The 25159-nt window shown below is 46.4% G+C and overlaps 1 protein-coding gene across 10 annotated transcripts in view; it reads left to right on the top strand.

Moving 5' to 3' along the window:
* The first annotated feature begins 209 nt into the window (after nucleotides 1-209).
* Nucleotides 210-25159, top strand: part of PRELID3A (PRELI domain containing 3A) — a 42759-nt gene continuing 17809 nt past the window's right edge. For 3 of the 10 annotated variants that reach the window (XM_042910914.1, XM_042910917.1, XM_042910916.1), the window contains exons 1-6: nucleotides 10791-10865; nucleotides 21028-21196; nucleotides 22684-22773; nucleotides 23796-23866; nucleotides 23975-24077; nucleotides 24577-24699. In XM_042910914.1, coding sequence (XP_042766848.1) covers nucleotides 10834-10865; nucleotides 21028-21196; nucleotides 22684-22773; nucleotides 23796-23866; nucleotides 23975-24077; nucleotides 24577-24699 — 588 coding nt within the window. In that variant the 5' untranslated portion in view covers nucleotides 10791-10833. Of the gene's footprint in view, nucleotides 253-3789; nucleotides 3860-10790; nucleotides 10871-10909; nucleotides 11066-21027; nucleotides 21197-22683; nucleotides 22774-23795; nucleotides 23867-23974; nucleotides 24078-24576; nucleotides 24700-25159 lie in introns of those variants that run through there. The other 7 variants (XM_042910922.1, XM_042910924.1, XM_042910923.1 and 4 more) reach the window with 5 other exon arrangements.

Genomic DNA, 25159 nt, shown 5'->3' with positions numbered 1-25159 from the left:
GCTAAAGGGTATGTGTTTCATTTTGGGGTGATGAAAATGTCCTAAAATTGGTTATGGTGATGGTTGGCTACCACCCTGCAAACAAACTGAAACCATTGATTTATATGCTTTTTAATTTAATTTTACTTTATTTTATTTTCAGTAAGCTCCATGCCCAGCGTGGACCCCAGTGTGGGGCTTGAACCCATGATCCTGAGATCAAGACCTGAGCTGAGGTCAAGAGTCGGATGTTTAACTGACTGAGCCACCAAGGTATCCCAACTTATACATTTTAAATAGATTAATTGTATGTTACGTGAATTACGTCTCATTAAAGCTTTTTGATGGGCAAAAGAGTTAAATAGACCTTCCTCCAAAGCACACATACAAATGGCCAAAGAGTACAGTAAAAGATGCTCATCATTAGCCATCAGGGAAAGACAAATCAGAACCGCAGTGAATTTCTGATTCACAATGTAGGATGGTTGGAATAAAGAGACAGTGAGTGTTGATGAGGGGTTGGAGAAATTAGAACCCTCATACTGGTGGGATAGGGAAAGGGTGCAACTGCTTTGGAAATTGCCTGGCACTTCCTCAAAAGGTTAAACATGCAATTAATTACCATATAACCCAGCATGTCCACTCTTAGCTACATACTCAAGAGAAATGAAAACATATGTCCACACAGAAACTTATACACAATTGTTCACAGTAGCATGATTTATAAGAGACAAAATGTGAAAACAACCTAAATGTCCATCAACTGATGAATGGATAATCAGCTGTGGCATATCCTTACAATTATTATTCAGCCATAAAAAGGAACAAAATACTAATACATGCTTCAACATGGATGAACCTTGAAAACATTATGTTTAGTGAAAAAAATCCAGTTACAAAAACCACAGATTGTATGAATCTATTTAGGTAGAATGTCTGAAATGGCAAATCCATAGAGATGTAAAGGTGGATTAGTGATTGCCAAGGGCTGAGGGCTGGTTGATAGAATACAAATCTAAAAAACTAAAGTGCTCTCTTATAGATGGCAGGATGGCATGGATATTCTGAGACGTTTTTTTAAAGTAGGCTCTATGCTCAACAAGGAGCTTGAAATCATGACCCTGAGGTCAAGACTCAGACACTCTACCGACTAAATCAGCCAGGCATCCCCTGAGACTTCTTAGTGTGTGCTTTTTCATACTGTTTCCCATTTTTGAACCATAAAGTTTTCAAATAAAATATAAGGAAACTTAAAGAATGTTCAAGGAGGTTTTTCTCTGTGTGCTGAGGTTACAAGTAATTTTTTAAAAATAATGCTTATTTCTATTTTCCAGATATTCTGCAATAAATACATATTAGTTTTATAATTAAGAACAAACAAAACTTGTAATTATAAAAAGTTCAGGACAAATTTTTTTCCATCAGTATAAAGTTACAAGGTTGAGGGTGAAAGTCTCTCAATCTCTTATTCTCACTGTTTAAAGCTAACTTTTTTTCTGTGTGTATCTGTCTATGTATTTTATATGTATTTACAAGCATATAAAACATATTTTACGTGAATAAAATTATACCTTATTCACCTTGCTTTTTTAACATATATTTTTGTATGTTAATAACATATAGTTCCACCCCATTCTTTAATTAGCTCCATTGTATCCTATGGTAAAGGTGTAACAGGTTTTAAGTAGGGGTTAGACTGTTCCCAAGTTATTTGTATTTCAAATGCTACAATGAACATTCTTATTGATGTATCTATATCCATATCCATATCCAAATGCCAGTATCTATTCAGAGGATGATTTCCTAGCAGAGAAATGGCTTGGTAAACACTTTTAAAAAAATTATTCACAAGTGTTGGGGAATAGGACCTCAACAGTTCATACAAGAGCTGTGCTGCATATTCCCCACTAGGTGGCAGGAGAGGTCTATCAATCTCTAAGACAACTGCGCTTTGTGCATTTCAAGAAACTTGCTAAAGGAACCTAGTGACAAAATATTAGCATCTCCTACATGATAATGAATAATAGAAGGAATCATGACATTGACACAAGTTTCATGAATGACAATAGCAGAACATTTAGAATATTCCTCATCACTACTTTACTTGATAATGATCAAATATTTTTCTAAAAGTATTGGCCACAATACTGTAGCAAATCTAAAGTTCCTAGATTGTTCCCAGTCATATCTTCTTGTGAGAAAACTGATAATTGTTTTGGATTCCAGCCCCTCTAGTCATAAGCCATCTTTTGCAATGCCAGCAGGCAAAATGAGAAGGAGTTTGCAAGCTGGGAAGGAAATTGTGTCTTAGGTTTCTAATGAAAAACCATGTGAGCTATATAGGATAAAGTGTTCAGAAGCAGAAATAAGGAACAAAATTTAAGCTATGTGTTGGAGGGACTTACTTCAGAAATTGTATGTAGGAGTTGAGGGGCGCCTGGGTGGCTCAGTTGGTTAAGTGGCCAACTTTAGCTCAGGTCATGATCTCGTGGTTCATGGGATCGAGCTGCACATCAGGTTCTGTGCTGACAGCTCACAGCCTGGAACCTGCTTTGGATTCTGTGTGTGTGTGTGTGTGTGTGTGTGTGTCTGCCCTGCTTGTGCTCTGTCTCTCAAAATATGAATAAAAATGTTTAAAAATTTTAAAAAAAGAAATTGTACAAAAAGAATTGTACAAAAATTGTAAAAAAAGAAACAGAAACATATACCATAGGAAGTAAAATGTCACAGAGATATACTCTATTTTAGTAATATGCTAGAATGTCTTGGCTGTGTTGAGGTTGTTTTTGAATTTTGTTAGAGAACATGTCTTTGGATTCCAGTAATATTCTAAATGTAGGATTTTAGGCCTTTTGCCATCTTATTCAGACAGCATGACCGCGTGAAATCTCTGTAAATCCAGTCTTTACTATCACTGTATTTAAGGATCAGTTAAGTATCAGAGCCTAATGAGTACTGGGTGATGTATGGAACTGTGGAACCACTATAGTGTATGCCTGAAACTAATACAACATTGTATGTTAACTAACTGGAATTGAAATAAAAACTTAAAAACCTATCAGAGCCTAATCTTTGTTATAATCCTGGGATTTTGAAGCAATATCCGAGGCAAATGGGAAAGAAATAGCTCCAGAAGTTCTTCAAAACTTCTTACCTGCTGGGAGATTGATTTTCCCTCTAAATTAAAAAACTATTGGGGCACCTGGGTGGTTCAGTCTGTTAAGCGTCTGACTTCAGCTCAGGTCATGATCTCATGGTTTGTGAATTTGAGCCCCGAGTTGGGCTCTGTGATGACAGCTCAGAGCCTGGAGCCTGCTTCAGATTCTGTGTCTCCCTCTCTCTCTGCCCCTCCCCCTCTCACACTGTCTCTCTCTGTCTCAAAACTAAACAAACATTAAAAAAAAAACTATTCTACTACAGCAGTTTTCAAACTAATTTATTTTTAGCATCAGACTCCTGTAAAAATGAAATTTTGACACAAGATAGCAATATATAGAATCCTAACTGATACAATGAAGAGTAGGATTATCAGTTGAAAGCCTCTCATAGAGAAGCCATAGGGCTTCCAGGAACTTCCCTGGATAGTTACTGCAGGTGGAGTTCCACCCACCCTGCGGCCAGACCACTCCCTGGTTCATGACTGCCTTGGAATCAGCCTTGACTCACTGAACAAGCAATTATCAAGGGCTTACTGTTTGCCAGGTCCTGGGACATACCTTGGCTACACAAAAATGAGTAAAGCTCAGTCCCCATCCTTGAAGATCACACAGTCATGTGGACGACTCCTTTCCACACTTCAGGAGCCTTATACTTGCCGAAGCTGTTCATTAAAAAATGCCTGTTTCTGGGTCTCCCCCCTCCAGAGATGCCAATTTAAAATGTAGGAGGTGGATGGGGCACCTGGGTTGCTCAGTTGGTTAAGCGTCTGCCTTGGGCTCAGATCATGATCTCCCGGTCTGTGAGTTCGAGCCCCGCATCTGTGCTGACAGCTCAGAGCCCACTTTGGATCCTCTGTCTCCCCCTCTCTCTGCCCCTCTCCTGTGCTCTCTTTCTTTCTCAAAACATAAATAAACATTAAAAAAAAAAAAGGTAAGAGGTGGAGACCAGCAATCTGCCTCCTTAATAAGCATCAATCTAGTGGGAGAGGCAGAAACACAAACAAGGACAGTCATCATAGAACAGCGCACTGAGAGTCATGGTGGAGGCATGTACAGGCAATCACAGGATGGCCCAGGAGTGAGGAGGGCCCAGGGGCGGTCAAACATAGCTTTGGAGTGGGCGAGACATAGGCTGACAACACAGGAGTGACGGTTGGGCATGGGGATGGCACCATTCTGAGGGGCTGGCTGAGTGGCAGTGAGACCAGTTCCAGGTCGCTAGAGTAATCCAGAAGGGGGGTGGTGGAGGGCTGGGCTAAGTCAGCAGTAGCAGGTGGTAATCCAATCCTAACAATGAGAGCGGCTGACACTTGTTGTTCCTGCCCACCAGTCACTGTGCTAACGGACTTTCCCTATATTCTCATTTAATTCTCCCAAGTCCTATAGGGGAGCTACTGCTGGTATCCCCATTTCATAGATCTTGACATGGATGTTTGCGAAAAGGGAGACACGGCTGGCACCCAGGTTTGTTCATCCGCAAACCTATGCCTTCGACTATGAATACTAAATCACATTGGCTTTTAAAGTTTATAGAAGAATGAATGGATTAAAGCAATCTGTAAGAGATGAATTCTAAAACTTTTTTAAATGTTTATTTTTGAGAGAGAGAGAGAGAGAGAGAGAGAGAGAGAGAGAGAGACGGAGACACAGAATCTGAAGCAGGCTCCAGGCTCTGAGCTGTCAGCACAGAGCCCAATGTAGGGCTTGAACAGCTCTGTGAGATCATGACCTGAGCCGAAGTCGAATGCTTAATCAAGTGAGCCACCCAGGTGCCCCAAGAGGTGAATTCTAAAGGACTTGATAAGATTAGTTGGGTGTAGAGGCTAAGGGATTAACTCTAGCTTGGGGCACCCGGGTGATACCATGAACCTGGAGAGTGAATTCTGGAAAGGAATTTGCTTAGGGTGGAAGATGCTTGGGCCACAGCGAGTTCGAGGTACGGACCCAGGGAATATCCTGTGGGTAACCACATAGATGGGTGTGAAGCCTGGGGTAAAAATGAGATCAAGATATAGGTTTGGGAGTTAGTAGAACCCACAAAACTCGGTGAGTTCACTCAGGCGGAAGGTGTAGCATGAGAAGAGCAGAAGAATGAAGAGTGGGGAGAAGAATCTGCAAAGGAGACCTGGAAGGAATATGACGCAACAGTGAGATGTCATTGGAGCAAAGCCAAGGTAGCAGAGTTTCAGGGAGAGAGTGCTCAGTAGTTCAAGTGCACCAGAGAGGTCTGCAAGGAGTGGGGCTGAACAATGCCCACTGGATTGGAAAACATGATGGTGTCTGGGGACCCTAACGAGAAGAGTCTCAGGAGCCCATCACAGCATGTGGAATAAATAAGCAGCAACCAAGGGGGAAGAGCAAATGTGGACTCCAAGATTGAGATGAGAAGTGGGGAGAACAATTTCATAATACTTATAGGGGAATGTAGTAGCCGGAGGTCAGGTTTCAAATGCTTCACGTTCACGAAGCTTTGGCATTTACCATCATAAACTTCTAGGGCAGTGTGTGTACTTCATCCTTTCCCTCAGCACTTCTGTAATCATGGTGACCTTGGTCTTCAAGCCAAAGAAAATGCGGAAGAGGCATTTCAGCCAAAGATAAAAGTGAAGGGTGACTTTTGCTCCTAAATGCTCCATTCCTTGGGACACTTTCCTCGGTTCCCACAGCGGCCATGACAACAACCAACCCAGATGTGTGCTGCCGTGAGAGGTTCAGTCAACAGCCATCATCCCATCATCCCATCTTTGCCTGATAACTATTGGAGAAACAACCATATCCTGTGCTTGGCTTAATATTGCTCTGTTCCCTGGCACCTTTCCAGTTCTACAGAAACCATAAAACTCAAACAACAACAAAGAAGCTGTTGGGTGGCACTGAATCAGACTCATGTGTCACCTGGCTGTGAGCATACCCGCCTCACCCGCCAGCATCTGTCTTGGCTGCTTCACAGGGCGCGTGGCACCTCCCACTAAGTGTCCAGGAACTGCCCAGGGGAGTGGTGGGTCTGCTCAGCACCCCATAAGCTAGCCTCTGACTTCTTTGACTATTCCTGTGGCACAAGAACATGGTTGCATCTAACGTTTAATTAAAAATAACACATCTTTGCCTATTTAACTGGAGGGTGATTAGGGATCGCTCCTCTGTCTTCTGCACCCCAAGCAAGGAAAAATTAACTCACCTGGTTTGTTTGGGACGAGCAGGGGGGGAAGGTGAGTGAAAGAGCTCAGGTCCTGGGCTCCTGTAAGGACCCACAGACAGGTGCAGAGTCAAGGGAGAGATTGGGGGGGGGGAGGGGTTGTGGTTTGTTTTTAAGTCAAAAGTTGGCCAATTTATAATTATAATGTGGAGTGAAATGGCCTGTGTGTGGAAGAAATGGAAGCTACAGAAGGGAAGACTAGTGGAGCAGGTGCCTAAGGGACAGGAAGCGGCTTTAGGCTAAAATGTGAATTCAAATGACATGAGACAATGAAAAACAATGAGAACATTTATTATGGCATAGCTGTGAGCCCCAGGCTGGCTGAGAAGGGTTGGATACTGCCCTTTTCCCAATAAACTTCTATCAGTGGTGCTGATTTCCTCTTCCTGCTGGTAACAAGGAGTCGTCACACCAGCCCCAGGAGTTAAGCAGTGGATGTGGTGGTTTCTGATGATTTGCTCCTGAGTGAGGAACTTTCTCCCCACAACCTTGTAGCAGGCTCCCACATGCTCACTGGCCAGCATTGCATCACAAGCTGGCTCCCGAGCCCATCCTCTGACCCTTAGACCTCAGCCCAGCCCCGAAACAAGTGGGGTGGGGTCTGCCTTCCCTGAGCACTCTCTGATGTGACAGAGGTGCCAGCTAAACACAGTCATTGTCCTGTTAGGGAAGCAGAGAGTCCCCTGTAGTAATATGTTGGAGCTTGAGATGTTTGGGCTGAAATTCAAAATATAAGCAAGATCCAGGCAGCAGGCTTGGTGGGGGTGGATGACTGAAGTCAAGTGAGGACTGAGGTATCTAAAGTTAGGGAGGTCCAGGAATCAGACTCCTGGGCTTCTGGATGGATCCTCCACAAAGATGTTGACACTGGCAAGAATCAAGGCAATGGATGGTGAAGGGGGGGGGGGGGGCAGTGGGGAGTGGAGAGAGAGAGACCCCATGAGCCAAACTGCCAACTCCTCAGTAAATGACAGGAATGAGGGATGAGAAGGAAAGAGGGTGGCCAGTCCTTCCTTTCCTCTCCCCTAAGCCCAGTTGATTATAAGGTCCTTCAGCTGTTTCCAAGTCTTATCCCCACTACACCGGCCAAGCACCCATTTCTCCCCTGTGCTGGCGCAGCAGCTGCTAGACTGGGCCTCTGGACTTGCCTTCATCCCCTCTGCTTCTGCCCTTTTCACCTCAGTTGCCCATTAGAATCATCAGGTGGCCAGCGCGGGGGAAGGGGTGGGGGAGCTTTTCAAGTTCGTGCAGCTTAGGCCACGAGATAGTCCAATGAAATAATGTAGGGTGGGTTCCAGGCACTGATACTTTTCAAAGCTCCTCAGATTACTCCAGCACACAGCCTAGGTTGGGACCACCGTTCTACCTCTCATGCTGTGGCCCCTTATTGTCTCAGAAGGCAGTTGGAGGGGCGCCTGGGTGGTTCAGTCGGTTAAGCATCTGACTTCCCCTCAGGTCATGATCTCACGGTTCAGTTTGTGAGTTCAAGCCCTGCATCTGGCTCTGTGCTGTCAGCTCAGAGCCTAGAGCCTGTTCCGGATTCTTTGTCTCCCTCTTCTCTCTGCCTCTCCCCTGCTCACACTCTGCCTCTCTCTCTCTCTCTCTTTCAAAAATAAATAAACATTTAAAAAAAAAAAAAAAAAGGCAGTTGATGCAGATCCCTCCCATTCGCTCAGTGGAATGAATTTGTTGAGCCCCTACGTTCCAGGAGCTGGCAATAGGAAGATGAAAAGCATGTGGTTGCCTCTCCCCCAGATGCTTCTGGATTTTTGCATATAGTGCTCTTCTATAGGACAAGCATGGAGGAGCATGTTCTGGCTAGAAGAAATAGTATGAGCGAGGGTCCGGTGATGACAAGGAAGCTCCTTGCCTAATCCAGCTGGTGGACAGGCGGATCTGAGACAGTTGCCGTCCGTTGGCATCAGAGTCACGGGGCGGAACTTGTTAAACCACAAACGCCTGTCCCCCCACCGGCCTCCCACTGCATAGTGGGGCTGAGGTGGGACCTAGGGTTTCCATTCCAGGTGACAGCAGCCACCTCTGTTCCCGGAGCCGACTCGGTGTAACGGAGCGAATGCAAGTGTGGACGCTGCCCCAAATGGAGGTATCAGGATAGGACTTCAAGCAGGGATGGGACTTTTGTTTATTCTTCAAGAATTCTTCATTGATTATGTACCTACTATGCTTCTGACTCTGGACATACCAAGAATAATGATAATCCAGTTCCTGATCGCAAAAGGTTTTTAGCCTGGTGGGGAGGCCGAAAACCACGGATGATCATAAGCCACTGTGGTGAGCGTCAGAGGGAGGTGTGCACGGGCTGTGACGTAATTGCAGGGAGGGTGCTGCACAGGCCGGATGATACCCGGATGCACAGGCCAGGCATGGCTGCCTGAGAACCCACGGCCCTGTGTAAGATGGATTTGAAGGTGGGGCAAGGGCAGGTGACAGTGAGACTGAGCAACAATCACCCAGGGATCAAAGGTGGTCTCATTTCTCTCCCTTTCTTGGTCGCCCAACTCCACCACTAAATAGCGTGTCTCTGTACCAAGGCGGTACCTCGTTAGGGTCTTAGTTTCCCCACTCGGTGAGATGCAAAACTCAGCAGTCATCCCTCTCAGACCTGGAGATACAGGAGCTGTCTCACCTACGGTGTGTTCTAACTCACCAAGCAGCCCCATTCTTCGAGTCTCATGCTCAGTACACATTTGTGGAAGATGCTGATTTTACATGATGATGCTTTTTAAAAATCAAAATAACAGCACCTAGCTTCCTAGTGCTGAGCATGTAGGAAATGTTTGACAACAGGTCTGATCATAATTGTGAGCCACTGTAGCACAGGTGTGAGGGGGGAGTCGTGCAAACCCCACTGTCCAGCCCTGTATGGGTAGCTGAGGTCTGTCAGCAGCTCAGCCCTCTGCCAGCCCCCAAAGGAAAGGCTGCCCCCCAGCCCCCTGCTTCAGCAGTTCCATCATGGGCCTCATCAGTCAGGTGGCCCCTGTATCAGATAGGCTGCATTGCTCTGTGAGTTCTCTACCTAACTGCCCCTAGAAAGGACAGAGTTGGCTCTTCTTTTCAGGATGCCAAGGTCGCAGTCTGCGAATGGCTAGTGCCAGTTTTCAGCTCCATCCCTTAGTGTGTGAACACTGAGAGAGCTTTTACATTTCCTTAAACCCCAGTTTGCTCATCTATGAAACAGGTACAGTAGCACCAACTTTGGAAGGTTACTGTAAGGTTAAAGCCATAGGTGGTAAAGGCCAGCATAAGTAGATGGTGGAGCCAGGATCCTAACCTAGTTAGGTTGTTTCTGGTTGTTTCTGTGTTCTCTTTCCACTTCACTGGCTCATCGCACAAACAAGGCCCTGGATGCCCACTCAATGCCAGGTGCTGTGCTAAGTCCTGGGATTCAGTAGTGAACCGGATGAGGTCCCTGCCCTCATGCTACATCTCATTCTGCACAGGTCACCTTCTTCACAAAACAAGCATCTGCTTCTTTGCACTTGAACTTTGGTTGTGGTCGTGCAGGGTAAATACAAATCTAAAAAGAAACAAAATTGATTTTCCCTGGTGCAAAAGAAAAAGAACCGCTCCTTTCCCTTCTTAAAGAGCATTTACTCTAGAAAACTTGTAAATTCTTTGTCCTTTTGAGATGTGTGTAAATGTTTTCAAAAGCTAAGTGGGCCTTTGGCCAGTTTTACAACCCAGAAATATTTTTTGTCAAAGTCCTGGGAGCCATCTCTTTGAAATGTTAGCTTAATTTTCAGGAGCACCTGGCTTCAAACCTACCTTCTATGGTGACGACTTGAGAATTTTATTGCTCCTTTGGATAAAGACAATTAGCAAACAAAACAGCCACTCTAATTGCCAGGTAAATTTAGGATGAACTCTGCGTGACAAATGGTGCTGTCAAATCGTCTCACTTGAGAACACGGGTGGAAGGTGTTGCACCTGCCTGGCTATATAAAAGGGTGAGATTTCTTGCTGTGTTTGCAATCTCTTTATCGCCTGTGACACGCATTACATTCTGGCTTAATGTTTACTCAGTAGTAAAACTGTTTCTTTCTCTTCTATTCCGTGGAGAGTTTCTGGGGGGCTGACAGGAGATTTTGTTTTTCTTTATACTTCCCAACAGTAGAAAACAGCCCAACTGGAAAGAGCTTTGGGAGAATTTGGACAACCTGAACGATGAGAATTAGTCCCTCACCTCCATCCCTGCATTTGCAGCTAGTGCTCTCCGCGCATCTCCTTGCCGCAGCGCAGATGCCCCATCCGCGGGGACAGCTGAGTCCCGCATCCCTATTTTTAGCCACCACAACCCTCGTGGCCAAATGACAGGCAAGCGGGAGGTGCAGGAGAGCGCGGGTCCCGGTCCCGCCCACCGCGCGAGCGCCCCGCCCCCGCCCCGCCCCCACGCGCCGCGAGGGAGGAGCCGGGCGCGCTGAGTCGGGCGCGCGGAGTCCGAGTCGGGAACCCGCGCCTTGCGGCCGGCGGCCGGCGGCGATGAAGATCTGGAGCTCGGAGCACGTGTTCGGGTGAGGTCGGGCTGCGGGCCACGGTGGGGTCCGGACCGGCACCTGCTCCTTCCCCCAAACCTCTGGGGGCGGTCGAGGAAGGCTAGACCCCAGACCCAGCCCTCGCAGAGCCCGCCCGGCCCCGCGCTGGCGGTTCCCAGACCGCGGCCCCGGCATCCTAAAAAGAGGAGCAGGCCTTGTCCCAGCTAGGACGACGTTAGGTAGAGATCCCGCCGAGTGGTGCAGTCTGTTCGATAGAGGGGCCGCCTGACTGACGGAGGCCCGTGGTGGGATTGCTAAATCCAGGGGGCGGGGGGCGGCCTTTCCTTTGGGGGCTGGCGGAGGGCCGAGCCGCGGGGACGGTTCTCAGCTAGCCGTCGGGGGCCGAACGGTGGGGAGCGGGGCAGTGCTTTCCGCGGCAGGGCGCACCGGTGTGCAGGGAGGCCCGAGTGGACGTGGCCGGGAGAGGACCCGGCAAAGTGATGGTGAGCACTCCGCAGACCACCCGGGAGCAGGCCATATCTCCGCCTGCACAATGCGCTCTTTGGGCAGGGCGCGCGGCGACCCGGGGAGAACAGAGGCCTGGAGAGCTGGACTGGTCCTTTGCTGAGATTGTGTAGGGCAATTGAACACCGACGCTAAGTGAGCTCGGGAGGAAGCCAAATGTGGAGAAGGCTTGTGGGGGTCTTTCAGCCTGCATGCGCTTGTGGGCATGGAAGGCCTCCAAAGCCGGCATGGAAAACTGCGAACTGTTTCAGAGTACTTTCGTGACCTAAATGATATCTCCAAATAAGTCGCTTGATCTGTGACACTATGAAGCCATATTTTAATATTTTTTAAAGGAACAAAGATTTTAAAGATTCCTTGACCCCACTTGAGAGAAGCATTTCATTTCTGAAAAAGAAAATATTGCATGAAATGGTATTGTCATTCTTTGACCTTTTTATATAAATTATTATGTAAAATAAAAATTTATCAAGTGGTTTAAAACCTCTGAAGTTATTTTTAATGAGATCTTGAGACTTTATGGGATCTAGTTATAGTGTTGATTTTTGTACGGCCTGCAGCCTTTCTCGACTGGGGTTCCTTGAGAGATCCAGAGAAAACCCCTTGAGAGAGACTCCAGAGATTCTCTTCTCAGTCCTTCCAAGGTTGGGACATAACTGACACCATCCAGATGCAGAGGGGATAAGTTAAGTCATTGCAAACTGTATGCCACCTGAGAAGGATTATCCTAGAAGTTCATGAAATGTTGGTTGACAGGCAGAAGTGAATGGTCAGCTGTGGAAAGTCACTATTGATAAACACCCATTTAAAGTTCAGTGATTCTTTTTTTTTTTAGAAAAAAATTTTTTTTAACGTTTATTTATTTTTGAGACAGAGAGAGACAGAGCATGAATGGGGGAGGGTCAGAGAGAGGGAGACACAGAATCTGAAACAGGCTCCAGGCTCTGAGCTGTCAGCACAGAGCCTGATGCGGGACTTGAACTCATGACCTGAGCTGAAGTCGGCCGCTTAACCGACTGAGCCACCCAGGCGCCCCTAAAGTTCAGTGATTCTTAACGCATTTGCAGAGTTACACAACCATCACTGTAGTCCAGCTTTAGAACATTTCCATCATCCTACAAAGACCCCTCATGCCCATTCACAGTCCCCCGCCACTCTCATCTCCAGCCCCAGGCAACCACCACTCTGTTTCTATAGATTTGCCTTTTCTAGACATTTCGTATAAATCTCATCATACAGTACGTAGTCATTTGTGTCTGGCTTCTTTTATGTCTGGCACGTATTTTTTTGAGCTTCATTGGTGTAGTAGCCTGTATCAGTCCTTCATTCTTTTACCTCATTCATTTTGTGTCCTTGGCACTCTGCCAGTGCCTGGCACAGAGTAGGTGCTCAGTGAGGGGCTGAGGAATCTCCGGGAAACCAGGTGCCTTTGCAAATGAGGGCAGCTGGCAATCCACCAAAAGAATTCAGTGAGCCCCCAAGCTGTGGGCTAAGTGCTGGTCCTCTGCTCCCTGCCCCCTCCTTTTCTTTTAAATGAGAGAAATTGAACATTACAGACAAAAGTTGAGTGCCTTCCAGTGCTCTTCCCTTTCTCTCTCCCCACAGGCAGACAAAATTATGAATTTGGTGGGTATCCTTCTGAAGGTCTATGTTGCAAAGGTCCATTTGACTACGTTTATGTGTGTGTGTGTTCACGTGATATCCATGTGATGCCGTTTGTTGTTTTAAAATAGGAATCGAGATCACCTGGTACAGGTCTTTTGACCATTTCCCTTTCTTCACAACAGTGTGTTAAGGAGGTGTGTGTGTCTCATAGCTGCATGATATTCCATTGTATGAATATGTCACAGTTTATCCTGTCTCTTATTGAAAGAACATGACATTCCCCCTTTATTCCACCATATCATTCCATATCATCCACCCCTGTGCATATTTCTGATCCATTTAATCAAGGGCCCATTGGGTTAGTGATTCTCAAACTTTTCAGCCTCAGGACCTCTTTACACTCTTAGAAAATGTGAGATACCCCAAACAGTTTTAATCTGTGTTACATCTATCGATATTTACCGTATTAGAAATTAAAACCAATAAACTTAAAAATATCTATCAATTTATTAAAATTAATAACAATAGACCCACTGTATTAATGTAAATAACATTTGTATTAAATAACAAACCTATATTTTCCAAAAGCACAAGAAGTTGTAAGAAGATTGACGCTGTTTGATATTTTTGTTGTTAATTTCTGGCTTAATAGAAGATAGCTTGATACTCATGTCTGCTTCTGTATTCAGTGTTTTGCAGTCTGTTATTTTGGTTCAAATATACGAATAAAACCCAGCCTCACTCAGTATATGAATAAAACCCATTTGGAAAAGGCAGCAATATTTTAATAGTCTTTTAAAGTAATTGGGGCTATTTGCTGCTACAACGAGACAAGTGGTAGTTTCTGAAGTTTGTTGCAATGTCAACTCCAAAGCCATAATTACCAGAGTAATCGGCCCGGGTTTTCAGTCCTGTATGATTTTATGACATTATGCACCAGTCACGTGGCATATATGGGTTCGTCAGGTTTACAGTATGGGACAGTCATCAGGCTCATGGTAGAGGATACAAGTTTTCTAAAATTCCATTCTGCACTCAGAAGCTCAAATTTTCTTTGGGAGCAAATACAATCAGTTGTTGAAGTGATAGGTTCACTTTATTAATTTTTGAGAAAATGTCTGCCATGTGCCTACGTCTGAATAACCAGAGGTCATCCATCTGTTGTTTTACTTGGAGTGGTGGGCCGGAAAGAAGCAGCCACGAGGGCCCCACCACCCAACAGCTGCCCCGCACTTCCCCAGCCACCATGCACCCGCACGTGCAGCTCGAGCGCGTCCTGCCTCCATCGTGTTCTCTCGCTCAGAATATCAGTAGAGGGGGGACTTAAGGGTCTAAATGTAAAATTAATAGTCTTACTATTTCATAATGGATATTCTTTTTTTTTTTAATTTTTTTAATGTTTACTTATTTTTGACAGAGAGAGACAGAGAGAGAGAACATTAGTGGGGGAAGGGCAGAGAGAGAGGGAGACACAGAATCTGAAGCAGGCTCCAGGCTCTGAGCTGTCAGCACAGAGCCCAACACGGGGCTCGAACTCAGAGACCACGAGATCATGACCTGAGCCGAAGTCAGACGCTCAACTGACTGAGCCACCCAGGCGCCCCATAATGGGTATTCTTAAGAAGACACTGGCATTGTTTTCCTGAGTGCATGTATAGCAGTGGGCGCTGACCCTAGGTTTGGGTTCAGGGCCTTAATTCACGGTGGGAGGCCAGCAAGCTTTACTCTCTGTTACTTTTGCAGCATCAGGGTAAATGTCAGTATGGTGAAAAAGGCCAATCATGTCTTAGTAGCATTGAGACACTTTGGGCCTGGCAGAACTCCCCAAAGGGCCTGGGAGCCTCCTGGGTGTGGACCACTCTCTGAGAACCACTGGTCTGGGCCTAGAGTTGCTTTGGGTGGGTGCAGGGACGCGTTGCCTTGGTTATGGCAAGTTATATATATATTTTTAAAAGCTTGTTATTATGGAAATTTTAAAAGTATGCAAAAACGGAGAGCTGAGAATAGTGAGTGCCCACTGCCATCTCCCACATTGACAGTCACCCTGTTGCAGCCAGGCTTGGCTTCATGTGTCCCCACCCACTGCTCCCCACCCCCCCAGACCCCCCACTGCCGGGTTATTTCAGGCACACCCCAGGCATCCTATAATCTCATCCCACTCATCTTTCTGCCACCCTGGCTGTGCATAGACAGATGTCTCTGTTACTCCTTTCTGCTCCCCAGTGTGCCAGGTGGGCCTAGTGCTGCCACCTTCCAGGTGCTGCAAGAGTGCTGCCCGGCCCTTCAGTGGTGGCACTGTGCTCTGAGGCAGCCACTCTGTGGTGGGGGCCTCCCACACTGGGACCAGGTTCCCACTGCACCCTGATCACCTGAAGTGATAGCCAGGTGTGACCTGAAGGTCACCAGGAGTGACCTGAAGCCATAGCCAGGACCACGCACCCCGGAGGATGAATTCCAGCCGATTCCTGTCCTGCCTAACCCAGACCCTGTGCCTGAGCCCTGACACCAGGGCACCTGCCTGCTCAGCGTCTCTCAGGGCCTGGGCCAGTGTGTCACTGGCAGCTCCAACTCCCCCCTTTCTCCTGTCCTCCCCAACACTCTGTATGGCCAGACTTCGCCATTTTTGCCAAACAAGTGTCAGGCTATTGCCTTCAACCAGGAAGTGTGTGATACTGACTTGCTGTACTTAACACTTGTTATTTTAAAAAATGTTATTTCCTGCATCTGTTGATGTCTCTGTTAACGGATGTGGTCATTCTCCTATAATCAGTAGGATTATTTATTATGTGAGTGTCATAAGTGGCTTGTATTTAGTGTAAATCAGTGAGAAAGATATAAGGTTTCTATATAAAAGAAAGATTATTGTGTAAGATTTGCTTAATACCAATATTTCTTCAACTTTTTGATAGTTTTAAGTAATTTTAAGAGGCAAAGCCTATTCTGCTTAAAGCAGGGATTTGTAGGGGAACACCTCTTAGGACCTTAGCCTGCAGCGCCCGCAGAGTGTTTCGTTGAGAAAGGCCCCATGTAACTAGGTCCCTTGCAGCTTTCATGTGTGTCTGGATTCTCCCTCCTTCCCTAGATCTTGGATGACCATGCCCCTGACCTTTCTTCCTCAGAGAGGGAGGTTCGGCTGTCTGGGTCCTACAGAGTGATCGGTGCAGCCACATCTCTGCTTTTTCATCCCTTTATATTACAGCTAGTAGATGCATTAACTCGGTGACATGATTCCACAGTCTGAAAAAGCATTTCTTTGTTTAAGAGAGGGAATTTTAGACCAGTTCCTGCCAATTTAGAGGTCATGGAACTCAATGGAAAGAACATAGGGTAGGGGGCTGGAAGACCCAGTTCTAGTCTGGGCCCTGCTGCAAACTTTCAGAGCTGGGACAGACTTTTATGGGGATAAAGTAAATTAATGGTCAGTAACTGATATTTTAAAAGGATGTCAAATATGGACCAAAAACATTCAATTTTTTCATAATATTTGATACTTGGTTTAGTAAATCCATTTCCAGGAATTTATCTTAAGGAAGAATTAGATGAATGAAAGATGAGTGTAACCAGCGCTCACTACTGTCTGTATTTTGCCGAGTAAACTAAATAACCCACCACAGGGGGCACCTGGGTAGCTCCATTGGTTGAGCATCTGACTCTTGGTTTTGGCTCAGGTCATGAACTCGCGGTTTGTGAGTTCGAGTTCCATGTCGGGCTCTGTGCTGACGGTGTGGAGCCTGCTTGGGATTCTCTCCCTCTCTCTCTCCCCCTCCCCTGCTGGCTCTCTCTGTCTCTCTCTCTCAAAATAAATAAATAAACTTAAAAAAAAATAACCCACCATAGGGAACTGGTTGAATATAAATGTCTGCAGGGTAACCTATTGTGCAGCTGTTTATAATCGCATTTCTGAAAATAGGTTCATGATCTAGGAAGATGTTCATCATTAGTTAAATATAAAAAGCAGATGATATGATAAATCTGACTATGGTTTGAGCCTGATGCCAGTTTAATCTTTTTAAGGTGCGTGCGTGCGTGTGTGTGTGTGTGTGTGTGTCTTAGTTTTGAGTCTGGGCTGTGTCTACACGTGCTGTTTAAACTTGTCTGGGTGTGTCTGAAGAATGATGGTGTTGTTGACATACCCAGGGGGGCTCGGGGGCAGGGGGCTCAGATGCCCTCTGGGGGCACACACATTGGAGGAAGGAAGAATTAGGGGAATAAGCGCTCAGGGGAAGGGTCCACTCAATACTTGAAGGTGGTGCCTGACATCCTGTGGACCACCATAGGAGTTTCGAGCCTCAACTAGCACTGAACAAGCATTGTCCCAGCAGTGGGGCAGCTGTGGACGTGGCTTGCGACCTGACAGCAGGAAACAAAATAAGGACAAAGATATCCACCCCCCACCTCAAAGGCTCAGGGCAAGAGAAGGAGAGGTAGCATCCTGTAGGAGAAGGACGCCCTCGGGGACTCCTGCACACGCTGTGGTCATCTTTGGGTAGTGGAATTGTGGATGGTTTTATTTTCATAGTTTTCTTTATTTTTCAGTATTTTGGACACTTATTTTTTATAATCAGAAAAAATAGGTTGGCCACCTCACATCACATCCCACTTAGAAGTTGGAATAAAGTACAGTTGACCCTTGAATAATGCGGGTGCTTAGGGGGTGCTGACCCCCTGCATGGCTGGAAATTGTGTATAACTTAAAAAAAACAACAACAACTCTTTCAGTAAATGGCCCAACTATCCACACAATTGTTCGAGCCCAAAACTTGGGGCTCATTCTCGAATGCTCCTCTTTCCTTATTTCCAGGATTAACACATAATTTATCATCCAAATTAGGATGTCTTTGAAAGTAAAAGGGGACACTCTTAGTATGTGCTGTAAGACAAAAGGCAAAAACTGGAACTGTCCTGGGCAAACTGGAATGTATTGTCACTTTTCTTTCTCTCACAATTTGTTACAAAGTACTACTACTTCCTAAATATCTTTTTTTTTTTTTCTTAATTGAAGTATAGTTAACACACAATATTATGTTAGTTTCAGGTGTACCACATAGTGATTCAACATCTTTATATGTCCTGCTAGGTTCACTACAGATGTAGCTACTGAATGCTATTACAGTACCATTGACTACATTCCCTATGCTGTACCTTTCTTCCTTTCTTTTCTCTTCTCTTCTTTCTTTCAAGTTTACTGATTTATTTTGAGAGAGAGGACACAAGCAGGTGAGGGGCAGAAAGAAGGAGAGACAAAATCCCAAGTAGGCTCTATGCTGTCAATGCAGAGTTCAATGTAGGACTTGAACTCACAAACCAGGAAATCATGACCTGAGCTGAGATCAGGAGTTGGACGTTTAACTGACTGACCCACCCAGGTCCCCCTGTGCTGTACCTTTTATCCCCATGACTTAATTCATTCTGCAACTGGAAGCCTGTATCTCTTAGTCCCCTTCACCCATGCTGCCCATCCCCCATAGCCCCCTCCCCTCTGACAACCACCAGTTTGGTCTCTATATTTATGCATCTGTTTCTGCATTATTTATTCCTTTGTTTTGTCTTTTAGATTCCACGTATAAGTGAAATTCTATGATATTTTTCTTTGTCTGACTTCCTTCATTTAGCATAATACCATCTAGATCCATGATGGCTCCTTTTTCATGGCTAAGTAATATTCCATTGTACATGTATACCACATCTTCTTTATGCATTCATTTGATCAGTAGACACTTGGGTTGTTTCCATATCTTGGCTATTATAAATTATGCTACAATAAACATAGGGATGCAAATATCTTCTTGAATTAGTATTTTCATTTTCTTTGGGTAAATACTCAGTAGTGGAATGACTGGATTGTATGGTAATCCTAGTTTTAATTTTTTTTTTTTTTTTTTAATTTTGTTTTCAACGTTTTTTATTTATTTTTGGGACAGAGAGAGACAGAGCATGAACGGGGGAGGGGCAGAGAGAGAGGGAGACACAGAATCGGAAACAGGCTCCAGGCTCCGAGCCATCAGCCCAGAGCCTGACGCGGGGCTCGAACTCACGGACCGCGAGATCGTGACCTGGCTGAAGTCGGACGCTTAACCGACTGCGCCACCCAGGCGCCCCTCCTAGTTTTAATTTTTTGAAGAACTTCACACTGTTTTCCACAATGGCCTGCCAATTTGCATTCCTACCATGAGGGTTCTATTTTTCTCTCCATATTCTCACCAGCTTCTTGTCTTTTTTATTTTAGCCATTTTTATAGACATAAGGTGATAGCTCCTTGTGGTTTTGATTTTCATTTTCCTGATGATTAGTGATCTGGAGCATCTTTTTGTGTGTATGTTGGCCAACTATATGTCTTATTTGGAAAAATGTCTACTCAGGTCCTCTGCCCATTTTCAATTAGATCATTTGGTTTTTTTTTTGTATTGAGTTGAATAAATTCTTTATATATTTTGGATTTTAACCCCTTATCAGATATGCCATTTGCAAATATCTTCTCTCTTTCACTGGGTTGACTTTTTGTTCAGTTGATGGTTTCCTGCACTGTGCAAAAAAAATTTATTTGGGGGGAGGTGTAGTCCCAATAAATTTATCTTTGCTTTTGTTTCTCTGCCTTAGGAAACATAGCTAGGAAATTATTGTCAAAGAACTTACTACCTATGTTTTTCTCTAGGAGTTTTATAGTTTTACGTCCCACATTTAGGACTTTAATCCACTTTGAATTTATTTTTGTATATGGTGTAAGAAAGTGGTCCAGTTTCATTTTTTTTTAAGTTTATTTATTTATTTTGAGAGACAGAGAGCAGCACATGCACGAGCAGGGGGAGGGGCAGAGAGAGAGGAGAGAGAGAATCCCAAGCAGGCTCCGCACTGTTAGCACAGAGCCTGACGCAGGGCTTAATCTCAGGAACCATGAGATCATGACCTGAGCCGAAATTAAGAGTCAGAAGTTTAACCGACTGAACCACCCAGGTGTCCTTCCAGTTTCATTCTTTTGAATGTAGCTGTTCAATTTTCCTAGCATCATTTACTGAAGAGACTGTCTTTTCCCGATTGTATATTCTTGTCACCTTTTAGGTAGATTAATTGACCATGTAAGTGTTGGTCTATTTCTGGCGCTCTGTTCTGTTCTTTTGATCTGTGTGTCTATTTTTGTGCCAGTACCATACTGTTTTGATTACTACAGCTTTGTAGCTTACCTTGAAATCTGGGATTGTGACAACTCCAGCTTTGTTCTTCTTTCTGAAGACTGCTTTGGCTATTCAGGGTCTTTTGGGGTTACATACAAATTTTAGTATTATTATAGTTCTGTGAAAAATGTTATTGTCATTTTAATAGGGGTGGTACTAAACCTGTAGATTAAAAATTATGTACAACTTTTGCTTCCCCCAGAAATTAACTTACTGCCTACTATGGACTGGAAGCCTTACTGACAACATGAAGAGTTGCTTAACACGTATTTTATGTATTATATACTGTATTCTTACAATAAGCGAGAGAAAAAATGGTATGAAGAAAATCATAAGGAAGAGAAAACACATTTATAGTACTTTTCTGTATTTATCGAAAAAAATCCACATGTAAGGGGACCCACGCAGTTGAAACCAGTGTTGTTCAGGGGCCGAGCGGTGGAGGAAGTGGAGGACGGGAAGGTGCGGAGTGGGGGTGGGAAGTGGTTCGTTCGGCCAAGGCCCCAATGTCCGGGTGGCCTGTGAGGGCAGCACCTGGGCCAAGAATGCAGACGCACTGAACACGGCTGCCAGCAGCCTGCGACCTCTGTGTCCCCAGTGTCCTGCGAGTCCTCCCAGGCAAAGCCTTCCGGTTGCCCCTGGTCAGCCCAGAAGGATCACAAGATCCAGGATTTGGGTGTGGGGCCGGATGCCTCAGACAGATTTGTTTGCATATACCTTTAATTAAAGCCAAAAGAAAAAAAGCTTTTCACGAGAACATTAACACTGATTTTCATTTCACTCTGCGGGCCACAGCAGCTCTGCCCCCCCCCCCCCCCCCCCCCCCCCCCGTGCCTCTGTGGCACACTTTACAAATGTAGGGATTGCTTGCTTATGCTGGGTGGTTGTATTTTTCCCACCAGCCACCCATGGGACACCGTCATCAAAGCTGCCATGAGGAAGTACCCGAATCCGATGAACCCCTGTGTCGTGGGAGTTGACGTGCTGGAGCGCAGTGTGGATGGCCGGGGCCGGCTTCACAGCCACCGGCTCCTCAGCACCGAGTGGGGGCTGCCCGGCTTCGTGAAAGCGGTGAGGCTGCGACTGTGTACCCCGCCGCGCCCGTACCGCCCCGCCACACCAACCCGCACATGCCGGCCACACCGGCGTCGCCCGGCTGCGCCCACGTTGGCCCGCTCACCCGCATGCCCAGGCTACCCCCAGGCTATACCTGCGTCCTCCCCACCGCACCCGCATCGCCCCTGCTGCGCCCACAGCCCTGCTCGGGCTTCACCCCCGTCGGCTCCCTGTGCTCGCATCGCCCTGCCCGGGCCATACCCACAATCACCCAAGTTGCACCCTCGTTGTTTCTGCTGCATCTGCACGTGCCCGGCTGGTGCCCATCTGCAGAAGGTGACAGCCTTCCCTGAGAACACCCGCTCAGGACTTCAGAGAAACCCGAGAGGTGGTTTGTTTCTCTGTAAACTTCATTTAATTTTCTATCTCTGTGGGTCCTGAGGTCTCCTGACGTGTGGCGTGGCTCCCCCACCCTCAGCCCTGGCCCTACCCCCATAGACTCCTGCGTCACTCCACGGTCCTGTGTCCTAACTGGATACGCAGACTGGGGGCTCCGACAGACGGTTGTTTCCTCACAGCTCTGGAAGCTGGAGGTCCGAGATCAAGGCAGAGGCAGGCTTGGTTCCCCTGAGGACCGTGAGGGAAGGGTCTGTCCCAGCCTCTGTCCTTGGCTGGCAGACAGCTGTCCTGCTTCCTCTGCAGGTGGTGGTCCCTTGCCCTCACACAGCTCTGGCGTCTCCCTCTGTGTGTTCTTATCTCTCCTTATAAGGATACTGCTCAGGCTGGGTTAGGGCCCACCCTGATGACCCCCTTTTAAACTTAATTAATTACCTTTCAAAAGACCCTGTTTCCAAATACAGTCACATTCTGAGGTGTTGGGGGTCGGCGTCAACATAGGAACTTTGGGGACACATTCGGTCCTGACAGGTCTCTTCCACAGAGCCATCAGGGAGGTCATGGACAATGTAAATCTGAGCATGGCTTTCTCCTGCCCATATGGACCCCCGTCCTCCTCTCAGCACAGAGTCTAAGCCCTGCCGTGGACCCAGCACGCCAGTGGGCCCACATTCTCCCTCTCCTGCCATGTTGGCCTGTCACTGTGCCAGGAGCTCAGCGCACAGGTCTGGCCCTGGGAGGTGACTGCAGCTGACCTGCTAAACCCAGAACTCTGCGTGGTGCCCTCCTTCCCTGGCTTTGCCACCTGGCAGAGGGGCCTTCCCCATGCTCCCCGCCTCTCACTGTTCTTTTCTTCGTCAGGGCATTTATTACTGTCATACACTCAACTCTATCTGAATCCATTCATTTGTTCAATGTCTGCCTCCACTGCTGGTACAGAGACCCACCGAAGGAGCTGGGCAGGGCCGTCCGTGGCTGCGTACCCCCTTGGGTCGTTTGTTGAATAGATAAAGGAATTAATTAGTAAATGAGATGGCATTTTGTGGTTGATGCTACAAAATGAAATTTTTGACACATTACTATGCTAGTTTTGCTTTGTTTTTTAGATTTTGGGAACCAGTAGGACTTTGACATACATCAAAGAACATTCCGTTGTGGATCCAGTAGAAAAGAAAATGGAACTTTGTTCCACCAATGTAAGCAATGGCCTAAGATGAGAAAGGTGCTTGGTATTTCCTGGTGATGGTGGGTAATATCTTCATTTAATTTTATTTCCAGCCCACCTTTGGTCTAAGTGATCTTTTATTTTTAATAGAAAGGCTAATTTTATTTAGCAGTATTTTATTTATCTTTTTATTTCGGTATAATAAGCGCATAGAAAAATGTCTGTAATGAATTGTCACAAAGTGAACACACCTTTGTAACCAGGCAGATCAGGAACAGAATGTGACCAGACCCCAGGATCCCCCTTTATGCTTCTTTCTGGGGGGCACCCCCACCCAACCCCCAAGATAACCACTATCCTGACTTCCAACAGCACACATGATTTTTAGCACTAAGTTTTTTATTTCTTTTTTGTTTTGTTTATTTCTTTTTGAGAGAGAGATAGAGCATGAGTGGGGGAGGGGCAGAGAGAGGGGAAGGCACAGAATCCAAAGCAGGCTCCAGGCTCTGAGCTATCAGCACAGAGCCTGATACAGGGCTTGAACCCACAGACTACGAGATCATGACCTGACCCAAAGTTGGATGCTTAACTGACTGAGCCATCCAGGCGCCCCTTCGGCACTAATTTTACAAGCACCTTTTCCCCTTCACTCCTCTCAGAAAAATTTATATTGGCCTACTGCACATTCAAAAAATTTGGGGAAAATGCAGAAGCTAGAAACACGGTTTATTTTATAAAATCGTATTCTGTACAAAAGCTTATCAGCAACTTTGTGCTCATTTACCTGGATGGTAACCCTGAATGCTTTTGTAGGACTGTTGATGGGTTGGCAGTTTGAAAGTGCCTTGAGGCCAGGCCAGACTTAGGTTTGGGTGTGGAGGACATGCAAAGGCTGCCAGAAGGAGCGGCCAGGGCTGGGTTTCCCTGGGACTTCGTGTTTCTTCTGTTCTGGCTTCAGTAAGTGGTGATTTGAGGATGGAAGAGTATGAGCAGGTGGTTTGGGAAGAAATGCAAGAGAAATAAAACCTAAAACCATTTTTTGTTTGCTTCAAGATCACACTCACAAACTTGGTGTCAGTGAACGAGAGGCTGGTATACACACCCCATCCAGAGGACCCTGAAATGTAAGCCATCGTGTCCTGGGATTGACACGTTGAATTCCAAGGTCAGGGTGGGCTGGAGCCTCCCCTTCCTCAGGCTGCCCAGCCCCTTTACTTCCTGCTTTTTTGTAGGACTGTGCTCACACAAGAAGCCATCATCACCGTGAAGGGGATCAGCCTCGGCAGCTACCTGGAAAGTCTGATGGCCAACACAATATCATCCAATGCAAAGAAGGTATGGATCTCAGTCCCGGGCCCTGTGTGCACCCCAGGTGTTAAGTGCCAGGTTTAGGGGGTGAAAGATATAGGTCCGGAAATCCTACTGAGTGCTGCGGCCCTCCATTACTAGCTGAGCTCATGATGGATGTCACAGCATTTTCCACTGTGACATTCAAACCTGGCCGCAGGGAGGGCTGGCCCAGGCCTGAGGGGAAGTGCCCGGTGAATCTGGAACGTAAACTCAGCGGAAGCAACCACCGCTTCCAAGAGCCAAAATAGCACAGGCTCAGTGAACAGAACAAACCCCACACATTAACATCTTCAGGCAGGTTATTCGGGAATTGTCGTAGTACAGCCTACTGAATAGGCACCTAGCGGCTTTGGCTGAACCTCTCCTCTGCGAAGTTCCCTGGAGTCAGCTGCCGTCTTTGCGCCTCCCCCCTGGCAGGATTTGGGAATAAGCTTTGTGGAGGTGGCAGGAGAAAGGTTGGATCGCAGGAGGCCGTCCTCCCCAGGTCCCTAGCTGGAGGGCTGCCTTAGTGAGGCGGACACTGCTCACGGAGTCCAGGTTGCCCCTCCTCTCCAGCACAGCTGATGGAAAGAGCTTGGATGTGTGGAAGCCGTTATACGAGTTCAAGGTAATGTCACTCGAATTCAAGGTAATGTCACTCGCCAGAGCAGGGCCTTTGCTATTTAGCTTACCTCACTGGCTGACGTCTTCCTGGCTGTCCTCCCTTCCCCTGCTCTCTCCTGGTTTGTTTTGGTCAGAAGCAATTCTTCATTTTGGGGATCTGTGGGATGCCTACCGTGCTTGGCATAATTTAACTGGAAAGCCACTCACTTCTGGCTCGCATTTAGCCTAGGCACCGATAGAAGAGCAAGTCTTCCCTGTTTTTAAGAAAAATCCCGATTTGAGAAATGTTGGCATTAGCTCAGCTCAGTTCAGGGGAGGGCGGGGAAGGGGGTATGCAGTGCCCAGAGCCGCATGCCTCGTGTCCTCACTGCAAGCCCTCTTGGGAGGAGACAGAACCTTACTTACCTTTGTGTGGCCAGTGTCTGGCCTAGGGCAGGCGCCCTAAATGTTTGCTGAAGAAAATA

This window comes from Panthera leo, chromosome D3 (assembly GCF_018350215.1).
Source record: "Panthera leo isolate Ple1 chromosome D3, P.leo_Ple1_pat1.1, whole genome shotgun sequence".
Lineage (NCBI taxonomy): Eukaryota > Metazoa > Chordata > Mammalia > Carnivora > Felidae > Panthera > Panthera leo.
The sequence above is the reverse complement of the archived record's forward strand: the minus strand, read 5'-3'. Positions and strand labels throughout refer to the sequence as shown.